General features: G+C 36.3%; 1 protein-coding gene across 2 annotated transcripts in view; it reads left to right on the top strand.

Annotated features, from left to right (window-relative positions):
• Positions 1–17861, top strand: part of LOC128990148 (uncharacterized) — a 66317-nt gene that overhangs the window by 33012 nt on the left and 15444 nt on the right. For both annotated transcript variants that reach the window (XM_054412415.1, XM_054412416.1), the window contains exon 3: positions 9052–9159. In XM_054412415.1, the coding sequence (XP_054268390.1) occupies positions 9052–9159 (108 nt within the window). The remainder of the gene's footprint in view (positions 1–9051; positions 9160–17861) is intronic.

Below are 17861 nucleotides of genomic sequence, written 5' to 3'. Positions count from 1 at the left end.
ATTTTATGATTTAACATAAAGTTAAGTGTTTTGATGCACACATATATTTCATACTTGTTAAAATACGCACATAGTGGCGTCCCCATCTTAAATAATTGATATAATTGATTTTTCCCTAAATATTTTTAAATGTTTTTAATTTTCGTCGCCTGGCGTTTCCAGTCACTGGAATCAATTAGTTATGAGCCTTAAAAACTGTAAAAACTCAAACAGGAGACTGAAGTCCACGGGTTAGCCTCGAACAGGGGTCTGTCTAGAGTCTACCAATGCGACTAAGTTCACCGAACTGGTTTGCTAAGGCTAACCATTACAACTGGAGAAGTCGACCTTTCAAGTGTTTAGAAGAAAGCCGCCGCTTAACACTTCAGAATGGCAGTTTTGTTAAACTATTGGCTTACAACGCTGGAAAGTCATCGCTCCAATAGAGGATGAAATTTATAGACTACGTTAACTAATATTGCGATCTGATCGAATCGTATGTTAATGTTCTTCATGAAAAATTATGTTATTTAGGTAATTTTAGACTAGCACCGCCTGCTATTTAAATGCCATGTCTGAGTGAATTACTCGATTGCTGTTTTATTCTAAGATCATTAAAATGGTTGTTAAAACTTATTACTCATCGAAATTAGTTTCGCGATTTTACTTTCGTTTTCACAATACAACGACTAAAATCAAATAACTTCTGTTGTGTAGTTGGTCCTATGGTACTGTTTCACGAGTTGCTAGCTGCAAAGGCTTATTATTTTATCCATCCCACTTGGGGTTCATTGCACACAAATATTCATCGTCATTGATTTACACCATAGCAACTAAACTACCTTTTTGCTGCATTTTCATAAACACTTTTTAGCTTGCAATGTTGTTACTTTTGGCACATTATTTGTCACGTTATAGACTAAACAACTGCAACTAATATCACTTTTTAGAACAAATCCCCAACAAAATGGCTTCCAATTACGTATGACAGCTGACAGGATAATTTTGTATTTCTCTCCCAATACTTCCAAGTCTCAATTGGCTACCGTTCTGGGACAATGGATGATTTCGTCAGTCATGAAAACAATCGAGATGATGGTGAAGACTTCCGTTGATCTCACGTCCATCTCCTGGATAACACTTTCACAGAACATCCGACCTCCGTCCAGACATCTCAATGGTGGATAAACTAGGAACGTGGAGGAAGTACCAGGGTCAGATATTTCTGGGGGTTACTAGGAAACATGTGAAAAGCAAAGTACCTATAAAAAAGAGCAATGCAAACAATATTAGAATATCGTATCATGGAAAAGCTACGGGAAAGACGGATCATTTTGGGGAATAGTCTACAAACTTACATGGCAAATCGGCATGATAAGTAGATACAACTCATGATACAACTAAAATATCCACATGTGAGAGTGCTGCCAGATAGCTGGGTGGATGAGCTGCTAGCTTGGTAATCAGTAGGTTTCCGGAGTTGCCAGCTTGTTTAAAAATGCAGAATCTGTTTAATGGTTCGAAACTAATACCTTACCTTACCTGGGTGGCCACTCAAACCTCAGTAGGTTTTTGTCCTCACCAACAAGTCGCCACCTCTTTCTGTCTTCCATCCATCCTGTCCTATTAGCTTCCCTATGTCTCTTCGCACCTGGTCCTGCCATCTTAGCCGAGGTCGTCCTAGTGGTCGTCTTCCCCGAGGGAGATTTTCAGACACCATTCTTAGCGTAGAATCTTCTTCTCTTCTCTTCACATGACCAGCCCTTCTCAGCCTCCTACTTTTTATTTGTGCTACCATGTCTGGGTCTGTATAGATTTTCCTTAATTCTTTATTTGTTCTGATTCTACGCACACCGTTTTCGTTAACGGGGCCTTAGATCATTCTTAGTATTTTATTCTCAAAAACAATTATTTTCTTTTCGTGGATCTTCGTCAATGTCCAGGTTTAAGATCCGTAGAGTGCTATTGGCTGTATTATAGTTTTGATTTGGTTCTCCTTGACAAAAGTCTACATTTTAGCAGTGGTTTAAGGGCCAATAGCATTTATTCCCCAGAAATAATCTGCCATTTATCTCTACTTCTTTATTTTCTTGGTCTATGGTAACTCCTAAGTACCTTAACTCCGCAGTCCTTCGAATTTATAAATATTTTGAAACTACTTATTGTGAAATATTTTGGCTAATAAAAGATCTTGGATGGATTACCAGCTGATCTTAGTGAGTAACAAAGTTGTCTTCATCCATTCAACTCTAATGCTCCATTCTTCTTCACCTTAAAATACGAATTCTAGTGTATAAGCTTCGTAACGGTTTATTACAATGTAAACTAAAAAAGATTAGATAAGTAAATTCACAAATTTCGTACACATACTAAAGATAACTTTTTAAAAATGTTGAAGAGCTGTTATCTAAAATCTTTCTTTTCTTCACACAACTGCCAGAATAACTTTTACAAGTTATATAAGCATGACACACATACTTGATCACGTCTGAGGACGTGGACTCTTGTGAACCGAGCCTGTCTGCCGCGCACCGCCTGTGAATCAGCCTTTTTGACGATCATCCATTGTCAGGCAAACGATCGTTTACGCCAACAATGCTTGTCGTAACCATGAAAACGCACTCAATTGAGTCTTGTTGGTCCAACTATTAAAACTAGTAGTCGTCCAGTGGTCGAAAACTCGACCAAAATATGTAATGTACACTTTACAGACTTCTCTATTTTCACCCCTCGCTGTAAATAAAACATGTGATTGGAATTTCTTCCATATGTTTTAATTTTATGTTTATATTTCGTTGTTTTTCGTCACCAGCATAGCAACCCATAAGGCCCATGTTATTTTTTATTTTAATTTAAATTAGCTTTTTGTGTTTTTTGACCTGTTTTAATTTTTAAACACACACACATTCTGCACATATCTACGGGAAAATATTTTTCTAACAATATGCGTAGATTTTCCCTGCGATGCACACTAGCTGAGAAAAAAGGTTTTCAAGAAACATGCTTACCTATAGGATACACTATTTCTTTCCGATTGATCAATGATCTCCATAAAACTAGAAAAAATAAAGATTTATTTATAACCCTTTCACCTATTTACTTTCATTTTCGAGAAGAATGAATTTCCCAACAATGCTATTTATCTGTCGTTAAAAGGTAGTAATTACTTCTTAATCCATAAGCTTGCCTTTAGGGAGCGTAAAATTTCCGTTCTTACTACAAGTAATGTGTTTGCTTGGATTTACGCTCTGGTATTTCTCTAAATAGACCTTTGAGCTATCTTTGATCTACATATATTTCACCTACTGGTGATTTCAATCTTGTTTGTCACGTTAAAGATTATCTACTTGAGAAACTTAAATTATACCGAAAAAGTACCGAATTTGCGTTAAAGCATCATGGCTGCCTTGAACAATCTTCCATTTCTTTCTTGTTGATCTCCCAAAAATCTGTACATATTTACTTTCGATTTTTCGTAATACATTAAGATGAAACATCATAATTACACCGGAGCTATATAAAAGTGATGTATTGAACATGTTAGTGACAATTAGGCTGTTAATGTTAATCTATGTTGGCTATTGGTAAATTAAAATTTGTGTCTACTCTCTGGTCAACAGCTGTTAACACTGTTTAACTATGCGACAACATTGGCGTTTTTCACTTGAAGTCGGGAAGATTCGTTTAGCCTGATATTAACCACTTTATTTTAGATATTTGAACAATTAAATGCAATTTGATAAGCTGTAAAAACGACCTCTCCTTCCTATTCTAGCAGTGTGTTGGACCATTACAAAACAAATGTTGATAAAAAAAATTACAGCTTTAAAGTCGAATCGATCTATTTTCAGGGGTGTCATGTATGATAATCTAATGATTGTGTTGTAATCACGTCTTGAATTCGAGTTGTTTTACCAGTCTAGCGTACTCTTCTCAAAGTCGTGTTGTTTTTTCACTGGCATATTTTACTCATTTTAAAATCGTAACCATCTAGTTTAAACGTGTCTATAATCCGTGATGTATAAGTAGTGTGACGAACATATACACGTGCATACTTTATGTACTAGATGTTGAGATATTGGGAGTGTATGAAGAGATCTTATATGACCGTACGTTACCAGAAGTGTTGTATATGTTACAGACAAAGTACATTCTATAGAATGCCCGTAAATGTGTTAGGCAAAGTATAGAATAAAGATATTTGTTAAAATAACCATTTATTTAATATGATTTATTTATTTTCTGTATGGTTTGGTTAGGTTGGTTAGCTTTAGTTAGTTTTTTTTTATTGACTAATGCCAAAAAAGGAGTCAAAAGTCGAAAAAAACCCTTTAGAAGAATTAAATCTTGTTTATGGTTAGGTTAGGTTAGGTTATTTTCGATTAGATAAATTAATGCCAAACAAGGATAAAAAAGTCAGAAAAAGGTCCCACTACAGCGTATTTTATACTTTGCCAACAGGAATTTTATAGAATGACTAGGCAACCATTTCATACTTTGCCTGGTTCATTTTAGGCATCGTATAGAATGCCTGATTACTTTGCCTGTAACATATACACCTCTGAGAGACCCAAGTCCACCAGTGATACATTAGTGTGTCGCGTGCGTCCAGGCCAGACCAGTCCTTCAACAGTGTTGCATAATCTCGAGACCAGCAGAAATACCCGTTTGATAGTGATTGTACAATATTTGTGCTGCAGCCCGGATTCTAAATAGGCCCGGTCCGAATTCTCTTTTTCTAGTCACTTTTGAACTCGAAATATTTGGGTTACACGTTTTGGATGTAGATAGTCAGTTTAGCATAGTTCCTTTCTATAGTGGAGCTGTGACACTGATTTTGTGGGCTTATTAAGTTTGGTTTTTATATAGGTTCGTATGAAGTTAGAGTGTAGGGTGCATGTTTCTAAAGTTTTGTGTTAGAATGAAAAATCTAACTCTTAAAAACCATTAATGGCCTTCATTTAAAAACCTGTTATAATGTATTCAGTTTTGTGTGCAATTCAAAATGTATGCTATAAAGTATTAGAATCAAAATTTCAGTCTGCATCCATCTAAAATTCTTGATGCGAATTTAAAAATTTTGTATAAAAAATCGCACATTAAACAACATAAAATGCACGTTGTAAAATACATTAAATTAAGATGGAGGTAAGTGACAGAATGTTTTTAAAATAGGGTGCACTCTTGAAAATTGGTAGCTTGTCTAAACATGAGGAACCTTCTACTTTAGGTTCTCCTACTATGGTACAAGCACAAAGAGTCGTGAATAAATTATCAAATTGCGAATTTCAAGAACCTTACGAAATTTTTAAAGGAGAATCTCCTTTTGAATGTTGATTATTAAGTTAAATTAAAAGAAAGGAAATTTTATATGATAAGGGGACATTTTAACAAACGAAGCAAATCAAAAAATCAATGTAATAAAACCCGACAGCCTTATAACAGTCTAGAGCTGCCCGGCCTTCAGTACGTCCTGAAAAAGTGACACTCACCTTATCACTGTATCAGCAAAAACATTGATGAAAAAATCACCAGTCCGATCGTAAGTAAAGTCAGTAAATATTTGATGGTGTACCCAGCTGTTCCTGAAAATTGGGCTTTAATTTCCTGGCTGATGAAACAGCTGTTCTTAGTCAGTAACAAAGCTACACAGATCTCACACCATTCTACACTCATCCCTCACTCATCATTTGGGTTATACAGGGTGTTTTTTTAAAAACTTGCATCTTTATTTATGTAAAAACCGCAATAGATAGAAATATGCAGTTTGCAGTAATCATCTATTGACGTAGGGGGACCAATTGTTTTGAATTCAACGTTACATTCACATTCCCCCCCTTTCCCCCCCTGCCCCCAACTTAATTTTTTTAAATAGCAAGGTACCCCTTGTGACATATCAAATTAAAGAGCATGAAAAAAGAAAATGTTTGATGAAAAAAAATTGAAAATCGGTTCATAAATTTGTCAGATATTCCCCCCCTTACCCCCCCGGAACTTAATTTTTTTTAAATAGCAAAGTACCCCTTGTGACATATCAAATGAAAGAGCATAAAAAAAGAAAAATTTTGGTGAAATTTATTTTTCATTTGATATGTCACAAGGGCGGGTACCTTGCTATTAAAAAAACAAGTTATGGGTAGGGGAAAAGGGGGGGTGATTATCTCATAAATTCATAAGCCGATTTTAATTTTTTTTTCACCAAAAATTTTCTTTTTTCATGCTCTTTCATTTGATATGTCACAAGGGGTACTTTGCTATTAAAAAAAATTAAGTTCCGGGGGGGTGAGGGGGGGGAATATCTCACAAATTTATGAACCGATTTTCAATTTTTTTTCATCAAACATTTTCTTTTTTTATGCTCTTTTATTTGATATGTCACAAGGGGTACCTTGCTATTTAAAAAAAATAAGTTGGGGGCAGGGGGGAAAGGGGGGGAATGTGAATGTAACATTGAATTCAAAACAATTGGTCCCCCAACGTCAATAGATGATTCCCGCAAACTGCATATTTCTATCTATTGCGGTTTTTACATAAATAAAGATGCAAGTTTTTAAAAAAACACCCTGTATAATACGCACCTAGGTGGTGTCTTATCTCAGTTGATTTGTTTATGCCCCCCTTCAAATCTTAAGACGCTTGGCTCCAGCCTGGAATCGTTTTACGCATTACTTCAGACTATTTCTAGATGGTCTCAACATTATCACATAGCCTAAAATCCATCCAGGATTGGTGGAACTTTAACCCAGGACCTTTGGGATAAATTTAAAAGCTCCGCACTCTACCACTGGACCAGCTCAATCCTCTACGAATTCAATATTACCAACAGTGGCGGATCAAGGGGATGATTTCGGGGAGGGGGCACCACAGAAAATTGTTGTAAATTTTGAACTGAAAACTCGTGTTTTAGACAATCTAAAGACAAAAACATGATCAATTTTTGCAACTTAAAACCATAGTTTTTTTTTTTTTTTTTTTTTTTTTTTTTTTAATTAGATTTATTTACCAATGTTTCCCTTTGCCCCCCTCCCCTTGGATCCGCCACTGATTACCAAAACAATACAGAAGCCATTCTGCAACAGTGCAGTTTATCGTGTGCGCCGGTCTACTTTCGCGTTGCATAATTTCTCCCTCTCGATTTCGAGCACCGGTTTCGATGTGTGATTAGCGCCGGCGCCGCCTGCCCTCCTATTTGTCTTCTTCCTCACTGATTCACCACCGGAACTTCCGGTCCTAATATCCATTTCACTTTCGTGTTGCTAATGCTGGCGTCTGAATTATGATTGCGACCGCGACCTCCACTGCATGTTCTATCTTCCTGCGATATAACTGTCTTGGCGTGGGTTTCATCAGACTGTGGTGCAACAATGTAGTGTGGTTTGTGGTTTTATTCGACATTTAACTGGGAAAAACCCGGTGTGAGTTTCTTGGTTTCCATCGGGGTGGCCATTACTCTACGGTCGTCGTTCAGCAGATTAACTGTGATGACAGGTTTTAAGCTGAGTGTCAGTTTGAACTTGGTTATTTATTAAGTTTGTAGACCATAGTTGAATCTCAAATAAAAGAGATGCTGTATGTTTAAATTGTTCTAAAACGGTTTTGTTCGTTTGCTTAGGGACAAAACTAAATATAAATAGGTAAAATCTGTTATCCCTTAGCTGTAAACGTGTGAACCACTGAGTCAACATTCTTTTCAGCCAGTGTAATGATTAATACTTTTTGTATTGGTGTATTTGATGTTTATGAGTTAGTACGCCACTATGAAACATATTGTAAACGAAGTGCTGCTAAACTACAATCTATATACAACACACAAGTACCTCCATAATGCATAAAGTACAAAAAATCTAAGAAGATTGATATAAAACAATCAATTGTAAGTGGTATGATTGTTCCTTGGGACTCTCCGCTCACTTGAGTGTCACGAAGTATATTCAAATTGCAATCTTCTTTTCAGCACTTTCACTCTGTTGCAAGAATATGTTTTGTTTAAATCCTTTTGTTTTTAAGTGTAATGACGCAAAAGCTCATCAAATGTGAATAATATCTTCGTTGTATAAGAAGTCGTTTCATCATTAAAAAAAATTAGAACACTACGAATGTAATATATGAGCGTGTAACTTATGTTCTGGAGGGTTGGTTTCCAACCCCCCGATCACCAATGTCATTTTCATGCATTGATCTGGTTGTTCTGAGCTCATATTAAACTGTACATCGCGTCTAGAAAACACAAAAACTGACAAACTCTTACATGAAGAGAACGGTTCGTATTTGTGATATTTCTCTGATATAATATGATAACGATGAAAATACTTTCTGGTGTGTCGATTGATCGTAAGAACATTGGTATTTTATTTCGTAGGCAATTGGCCCTGATGTACAGTATTTTCCTTTTATGGGAGAGTGCTGAAGATCACTCTAGAATGCTCAAAAAAGGAAAAGTCCCATGTGAGTAGAACCAGTATTTGCGATATTTCTCAGAAAGACGTGTAATGTTAATAAAATGTGTTTTCCTACAGTCGCCCGACAAAATGGGCTTCCTTGCACTGATTATAGTACAACAAGTGGCTAATTGCTGCATTTACTTAATTTTGCTGCACTCATTTTTTGCCGCACTCCAATATTTCAACCAAACAAAAAACAGCTTGATTTTATTATAAACTTAATCCGTGTATGCTTGGAAATAGGTTGGTTCAAGGCCACACAAAAAAATTTAGTGTGGCCTTGGTTGGCTACTCATATACTACGATTACGATCAGGTGGTGCAGCGTTTCCCATTTCGTTCAACACTTGGATCCTAACCTGAAAACGTGTTGTATAGTGTTTGAAAGACTAATTATTTATAGTTTATGTTTTATAGTTATTGTAGAGGAAATATAGCATAATGTGTAACGCGAGTGCAAAGTGTCTTTGCTGCACTCTAAAAACTTTCCTCGCGTTCCTCATGCAAACATTTCTCTCATGTGCTGCAAAGTGGCACTTTGCACACTAGTTACACAAATGACTATTTCCGTGTGAATGAGTGTCTGAATATTCAAGACCCTTGACACTGATGCCTGTATGTCCCTGTTCCAGGAGAGTGAACAGCTGACGAGCTCGCTGGAGTCGTCGGACGGCGCCCCCGTGGTGAGGGAGAAGAGGACCATAGGATTTCTTAGACAGCTGTTCCCCACTCTCTCACAGGTAACTGTTAAATCCGTATAGAACAGTACAGGAAAATAGAGAAAGATCAATTTACAACTATAAAATGTCCCCTAAACCATACTATATATTCAGTAACTGTCTTCAGGACTGTTGGTTGTCTACATTGATGCGGAATAACTTAACAGCGCTGCAAACAGTTTTTACACTTAACATATTATGATTTCTTTAATGCGACAATAGTTATTTGTGCAACTAGTGAGCAAATTGAGCAATTGCCTCACTCGAGAGAAATCCTTACTCACGAACTGTAGGCGAGTGAGGAATGGTTTCTCGAGTGAGGCGATTGCACTTTGCACTCGAGTTGCACATTATATTTTTCTTACAGTTACCATAAAACAAATTGGTAAAGAAACGCGCCTTCACGTTGCAAATCTGGAGTGAGACAAAGTAATTAGAGTGAACATTGTCTCACTGATGAGCGAATTGGCCACTTTGTTTTCTCAAATCAGTGAGAGAACATGTACGTTATTAGGTAACTGTAGGAAAAACCTTTTACACACTTCAAAGCTAAATTCCGCTATGTGAAATAATGAAATTCAATCATGAATTTATTTTTCTTTTTACGTACATTTACAGTTTGTACAATCGGTTATAGAACTAAGACAAACACTGAATGGCTTACAATTTTAAAATACAAATTTAGATCATATTACTTATTTAAGCCACATACAAAAGATAATATATATATAGAGAGAGATACCTATATACAATAAAATATGTAGATCTATATTATAGAGTTTTTATATAAAAATGCTTTGTCTGATACTGTAGTTATGAATAAGTTAGAAAAATCAACTGATAAGCCTTATTTTTCGGGCAGAACCGCAAAGATAAATTAATCAAATGAACGTTCCCAAAACAAACCGTTGTTGTTAGATAAATAAATAATTTACGTTTCTATACGGCTGGATTTGAAGTTTATTAATTTGCACAGTAATATAAATAAAATAACACAGTAATAAGTTAGCACTTCTACGCTTAGATGAGCCATAAAAGTGTCTTGGAATAAACTTCGTCACTAGGGGAATTATAAATGGGTACTAGAGGTCGTCCGGTGGTAGAAAATTCGACAAAAATTTGTAATGTACAGACTTCCCTAGTTTCACCCCACGCAATAAATAAAATATGTGATTGAAATTTCTTCAATTTGTTTTGATTTTATATTTATATTTCATTGTTTTTTCGTCACCAGCGTGGCAACAACGCCCATAAGGCCTATGTTATTTATTTTATATTAAAGTGCTTATCTTATATACTAAAAAACTGTTGCAAAACTTATGACAGCTAGCCTGACCTTACTACTGGACCGAATTACACGCGGTTGGTACCAAATTAAAGATATTTACCTGTAGATGTGCAGAGTCCCTTTATAAATTAAAATAGGCTCACAAATAAGCACGAAATATGAATTTTAAATTTTTAAAAATTAACATGGGTCTTATGGGTTGCTATGGTGATGACGAAATAACAACAAAATATAAACAGAAAATCAAAACAAATGGGTATTTACTCAGGGGAGGTACGGAAGAGGCTACGATGACAGCTGTGGGCTTCTTATAAGCTGAGGGAACGCTATTACCGTAACAATACGGTTCGTAGACAACGGCTTCGGTGGTCTAGTGGTTAGCGTGCCGCGCTGGTGTGCTGAAGGTACTGGGTTCGAATCTCGCTGGATGCATTAATTTTTTAACTAAGATTTTTTTCATTATCAGCAAGTTTGGTTGGTTTGGTTCGGTTATGACAGTTTAATTTTATTATTAAGTCATTATAAAATTTTAATTGAGCAATTTCTAGTTTTATTTAATAAACATAATTATTTTTTCTATTACTAATCTTTTTTAAATTATTTAATTATCAGCAAGTTTGGTTAGTTCGGTTAGGTTATGATAGTTTAATTTTATAATTAAAAAATTATAAAATTGAATTTGAGGCATTTATAATTTTATTTTATGAACAGAACTATTTTTGCGAATAGTAAACCTTCATTGCCAAAATGCTCTCTACTACAGCGCTGTTCGCGGAGGAATTTTGAACTAAATGCCTCATTCGTACCTCCCCTAAGTCAGACCCAAACAAATGGAGGACATTCCAATCACATGTTTTATTTACCAGTGTGGGGTGAAAATAGAGAAGTTTGCACAGAACATACTTTTGGTCGATTTTTCGACCACGGGGCGTGCTCTCGTTTTTAGCCTATTTTAATTTATAAAGGGATTCTGCACATCTACAGGAAAATATCTTTCTATGCGTAGATTTTCCCTACGATGCACACGAGCTGAGAAAAAAAGTTTTCAAGAAACATGCTTGCCTATATAGGATAGGAATCGCAATTTGGTTGGAAGAACTTGTTTAACATCTTCACATTGTTCATATAACGGTTTGGTAGATGTGCTTGGAAACCATGTAAAGTGAAAAAAAAGATTTTACTAACGGTTTTGTTGCTATGGGTCGACGTATTTCTAAACTTTAGAGTAGTTTCAAATCCATCAGCAACTTGAAACTAAGATCGTGCGATGCGTGCACAGGTTTTGCAACCAGACTAAAATGTAAAACTTGGATACAATTTAAGAGGATTTATATCTAAAGCCAGTATCAGCCAACAAGAGCTGTCTAGTCCCACACGTGCAGAGGACAACCACCCAACCAGTCCAACTTGCGCAGAGTTGCACAATTATAACGATGTCAACATATTTTGTTGTTGGTTAAGACTGTCTAAATCTGGCCACTTCTGACAAACTCCCGCGGCTTTCACTAAACTCGTAGCTTCTAAACAACTACGAATAATGGATATTATGTTAGGATAATTCATAGCCCATAAGAGAAAAGAAAATTGAAAATGCTATTGGCGTAGGTAACACATACTAAACATAAAAAAATTAGATAAAATCAAACTAATGTTTAAGAGGGTTCCACCCGGTCAATTCAAGATAAACACTTAAATAATGCCACGAGGTTCTTTTTATAGGACCATATTCACGTGGTAACCAGCCGGTGGTGGGTGGAACCCTCTGTTCTTCCCCTTCTGAAAGTGTTGAAAAAAGTGATGTGGAAAAAAGTGTTGAAGTTTACTAATTATTTTATTAATTTAATGTTTTGGACAAACAATAATTCTACTACATAGAATATACTTGCACAATTTAGTCTTAGTGTAGGTAACGATTAACTGTAAAATGTAGAGGTGCGAATCAAAAAGTCCGAATACACCTTTAGATGAACATTTTAGATTCATATATACGTCAAGTATTGTGATAGTACATTTTGTTCATGAATGTTGGGGCGATGTTCAAGGATGTTGTCAGTAGATTTATCATTTAATCATTTATCAACTAGCGTGCTAGGAGCCAGCTGCTGATAGTGATGAATTTGTAGTCATATTGTGTGTACGTTTGTCGTTTGTGATATCACAGTGCGTTAGAACGTTGTGACTATCAAGTCATGTCAGTGATATTCAGTGGTATGTTTTTTTTTCAGAGATGTTCAGTGATATTGTAATATTTTGAGGAGACCCGTGATGTTACAGTCAACTAGAGGTGAAAGAAAGCGAAACTTGCATAGGTTTATCAGAGATTGTGTGCTTTTAGGATGTTGTGAGTAGGTTTGTGATATCGTAGGGGAAGAGGAAGTTGTTATTATCCTAGTAGCATCAGTGATATTGTGATATTAGGATGTTGTGAGTAGGTTTGTGATATCGTAGTGTGCTAAGGTGCCAGAAACCTGTGACTATCCTATCAGCATCAGTGATATTGTGAGTAGGTTTGTGATATCGTAGTGTGCTAAGGTGCCAGGAACCTGTGACTATCCTATCAGCATCAGTGATATTAGGATGTTGTGAGTAGGTTTGTGATATCGTCGTGTGCTAAGGTGCCAGGAATCTGTGACTATCCTATCAGCATCAATGATATTGTGATGTTGTGAGTAGGTTTGTGATATCGTAGTGTGCTAAGGTGCCAAGAACCTGTGACTATCCCATCAGCATCAGTGATTTTGTGATGTTGGGGAATGTTGTGAGTAGGTTGGTGATATCGTAGTGTGCTAAGGTGCCAGAAACCTGTGACTATCCTATCAGCATCAGTGATTTTGTGATGTTGGGGGATGTTGTGAGTAGGTTTGTGATATCGCAGTGTGCTCAGGTGCCAGGAAGAGGAACCTGTGACTAACCTATCAGCATCATGTTGTGAGTAGGTTTGTGATATCGTAGTGTGCTAAGGTGCCAGGAACCTGTGACTATCCTATCAGCATCAGTGATTTTGTGATGTTGGGGGATGTTGTGAGTAGGTTTGTGATATCTCAGTGTGCTGAGGTGCCAGGAAGAGGAACCTGTGAGTATCCAATCAGCATCATGTTGTGAGTAGGTTTGTGATATCGTAGTGTGCTAAGGTGCCAGGAACCTGTGACTATCCTAGTGGTCTCCGTGATGCAACGCCACCTGTTGTTTGGCAACTATACACTTTCATCTACCAAACGCCCGTGTTTCATCAACACGTGCTGTGAGCTTAAGTCCTATCATAGCGATCCTACCATTATAGTGCTACAGCGCTAGAGCTATAGTTCAGATTGCATCCAACAGTTTAGTACTGTACAACATCAAAGAAGAGGCATGTGATTTTTGTAATGGTTAAATACTATTCTCTACATCTGCTTTATATAATAAGTAAGTTTAAGATAGTTATTTTTAAGATGTTATCAGCGTCATTTACCTTGCATTTGTCCGTCCACATGGGCCTCAAGCCCGGGGCTCAAGCATTCGCGTAAGCAAAACAAAGCATAGTTTAAGAACGACCACTTCTAGATAAATTACAATATCTTTCATGACCCCTTAAATCTGGTTTTTTTGCTATTAACTTATATTTATGTAGATGATTTACTAAAAGAATTCGTTTTTAATGTTGGTTATTGTACGAATTTACATTATGTTCAAACTATTTGTTTGCATACTCTATAGTACAATAATATTTTTTCACTGATTTTCTCATTTTTGTTTCTAAGTTTTAAATTGTCTTCACGTGATGACGTTTGAGTGCTCTCTGAAATCGACTAAATGTGTATCTCTTGTTTTAGTGTAGATAGGTTTTAGGACATTAAGGTCCTGATTTAGGTACAAGAAACAAGGAACGATTTTGTCAAGGAACCTGTAACTAACATAATTGATTAATAGTTTGTAACAAGCTTTCAATTATTTTATCCTGTCTTTAGTAGTTTATTTTATTTTTTTACTTGGTTCTATCCAGTTAGTCAATGAAATACGGTTTCTGCAGGCAAATCAGTCAGCGATTCAGCAGAGTCGAAATGTTAATAATACGTTTGCCAAGTCAACGCCCCACCGACTCCGACTAGACACCGGAGCGGGGCGGAGCCCTAGTCACTATCTGGGTCACTTTTTGCGTCCTTGAGCAGTTTGTCCATGTAGATCTCTTTGAGATTATCAATTACACCTTGCCAAGGACTTCCAGGTTGCTGACGTCACGGCAAATCCAGAGAACAAGTGACGTTTTGTTTTCGTTTTTGCATTGGCTGCGACTTGCAGGCCTCATTTGAAGAATAGGATTCGTGCAGATACTTTTTTTTACTCGGAATTTCTCCATTTAATTCATTGAAAGGTGAGAATTTTCAGCTTACTAAGTTGAATAATACAGTTTCAAGGTTATATTACATTTATTTTGAAATCCAGTAGTGTACAATAAACACGCACAACACACTAATAGATTTGTTATCATCTTTGACTAATGGTATTCTTGATCTATTAAACCTCAAAATGATTGACCCTCTTCAACTGATAGGATATTATTTAGGTATTTAAGCTTAACCTGGCATCTAGTAGTTAACGGATTTCCCTATAGGCCTATACAGAGTTGCTTACTATTGTCAGAGGACAAGATGTTATCAAGCCAACAATACTCCTATTTTTGGCACCTGCCATTTACACTGAAGGTCATGTGTAAGCCTCGTGTAAAACTGTATCCGGCAGTACAATAACAGCTAAGAAATGTCGATCTTTAAGGAATTTTTAAGCAAGGTGGTAAACACGTAAACGTTTTGTCAGAATTGATTATCAAAATACGACAAAGAGTGACGTTGGACGGACATGTCCACGGTATACGAGATCAGGTTTACTTTACTGTACTTTTCCTGAAATGTTTTTTGCGGGATAGCAGAGTGGTTGTAGTGTTCACCTGCAAGTAGACTCTCTCTTATCCGGACACCTTTTAATCGGACATCGGTTTAACCGGACTAGATCGGAAGGAAGTGGGCGGTACGGAAACGACTGTTCTCGTGGAAAAGATTTGAGACCAGTGATCACGTGTCTAAATACAATGCTCAACTAAATTTAAGTCAAATACTGTATACAGTATGCATCTAAACGATCCGTTTTAACGAGTCTTTTTGGACGACGGTTTAACCGGAAACCCCGTTATCCGGACTGGCCTCGGTCCCGAGGAGTCCAAATAGAGGGAATCTACTGTAATCAGAATGTTGCAGATCTACCCTGAGAGAGAAAAGTTACTAATCAAAATCAAATCAAAAATTCTTTATTGCCGTATAAAACACAGTAACATGCATGGCTTGAGTCACATTATTCAAATACAATAAATAAAATACAACATTCATATAAGTAACAAACCACTTTACCACCTATTTTTAACATAATTTTCTACAGAATAAAAACGTTTTTCGATTAGAAATATTTTAATTTTTCGTTTGAATAAGCTGGGGATGTCACTTATTGACTTAAGCTTGTTGGGCAGCGAGTTGAACAACATAATTTTTACTAGCTTTTTTATCGTTCGTAACTTGACCCAGATTTCGTAGGATGTATATGATCTTGATCAGTTATAAAAAAGGCAGTTATATTGCGTCTTTTTAAGAAATTGTCTGGGTAGCCGAGTGGTTATAGTGTTCGCCTTCAAATCTAAAGGTTGCTGGTTCGAATCCACGCGAGATCGTTTCCAGACCCAGATGCCATTTGTCATTGGGCTATGAATTAATTAATTATCATATCCATCTATCAAAATGGTCGACGTTAGATAGTAACAAGACCTGGGTTTAGACCGTTCCCTTTCAAAACGTAAAAAATTAGTGGCGTAAAAAACACAAAATACAAAATAGAATAAAAATAAAAAGGGCCACCATTACCGGTTTTTAAACTGCGGAAAACCCACAGTTTAGGTTAGGTGATTTTTGAGTTTTTGTGATTATTTCTGTTCAGTAAATAAAAACTTGTGAGTAAACCTATAGCCTAACCTAACCTAAACTGATGTTATTCCACAGTTAAAAAAGTGGCGGCCCTCGTCTGAAAAAGACCCGTTATATTCGTATATAAAATGGTATTTTAGCTAAAACCACATTTTCCTTATGGCCACGGTATAATTGTAAACACTGGACAGTAGGAACATATAACTGTGTGAAGTGCTACTGCGAAGTGTCCAAACAATCAATTAGACACGGCGGTGTCGACGGTCTAGTTATGATGAGGTTAGGATGACTGGAGAGTTAGGTAACTAGTGTCAACTCAACGCGCAGCATTTCCGTGCACACATGTAACTACTTGGCCACTTTCCCCGCGGGATTGGGGTCGTAGTCGGACCGGGTTTGGTGGTCTTTGCCTTACACTGCCGGCAACGACGAGCTTTGGATGTCTTTGGTTGGTCTTGACCTCTTTCCTGTGGCGCTGAAATTTGAATTTGATGTTGGTTGGTAAACAAAAGAAACTAAATACGTTTTTGTGTGGATTATTTTAAAGAATGTTTTGTTTGAAATTACTAATGAATATTGGTAGTTATCCGTTATGGTTGTAAGAGTCGCATTTGGTAGAGATTAATTAATATTTTAAAAACCCTAATCATTATACAATCTTTTTTTTATTAGCTTTTGTAAGTAACTAAAAAATAAAGTGTATACTGTTTGCATAGTAGTATATTTCATCAGGGCGTAAAGTGACTCTTTTCAACCCGAGTTCAAGTTTCACAAACAAGGCAAAACCACGGTCGAAAATTTGCGAGGGTTGAAAGACACTTTTTGCCCATGTTATGAACAATATTTTTTATCATATTGCACCATTATTTGAACAAAAGTATGTTACAAAAATAAAATAGTTTTCATAGAAAGATAACCTTTCAAAACGACTTCGAACTTCTTTTAAATTTTGCTAAAGCAAACCAGCAGCTATTTGGTAAGTGATTCAATCATTTAGGCTAATGTTGTGTTATCAGTGTACATTATACTTTTGATATGTAAAGCTATTGACAACTAACTATAAGGTACAGCCGATCAATCGATACATAATTTTTATACATGCAATTGCTTACAATTAGAGGTTTACAACAGCTGACTTTTATTCCCTAGGAACTAAAAAGGCTTTTACTACCTAGTCCCTAGGGAGTAAATGGGCTATTTTAGACCGCGCTTTACGGAAATTAGGCTATGAAAACATTTTCTTACTTCCTAAGCCAAATATGAATGCACTTTTAGTAACTGACTTTCGTTAAATTGTTTATAGAGTTTGAAAACAAATCTTATCCATACATCATCTGCATCTCAAATCCTAATCCAAAAACTTGACTCAGGATTTTTTTCTCTTATAATGTGTATACAAATAGTTAAAGGCTCTACTTATTATATCATATTAATTTGCAACAGATTAAATCCTCCACACTGAATTCACATTGTTGTCCATTAATGTAAGC

The sequence above is a fragment of the Macrosteles quadrilineatus genome, unplaced genomic scaffold (genome assembly GCF_028750875.1).
Source record: "Macrosteles quadrilineatus isolate MER2022 unplaced genomic scaffold, UCM_ALF_1.0 Scaffold_3__2_contigs__length_128488019, whole genome shotgun sequence".
NCBI lineage: Eukaryota > Metazoa > Arthropoda > Insecta > Hemiptera > Cicadellidae > Macrosteles > Macrosteles quadrilineatus.
This window is presented reverse-complemented; position numbering and strand designations above follow the sequence as displayed.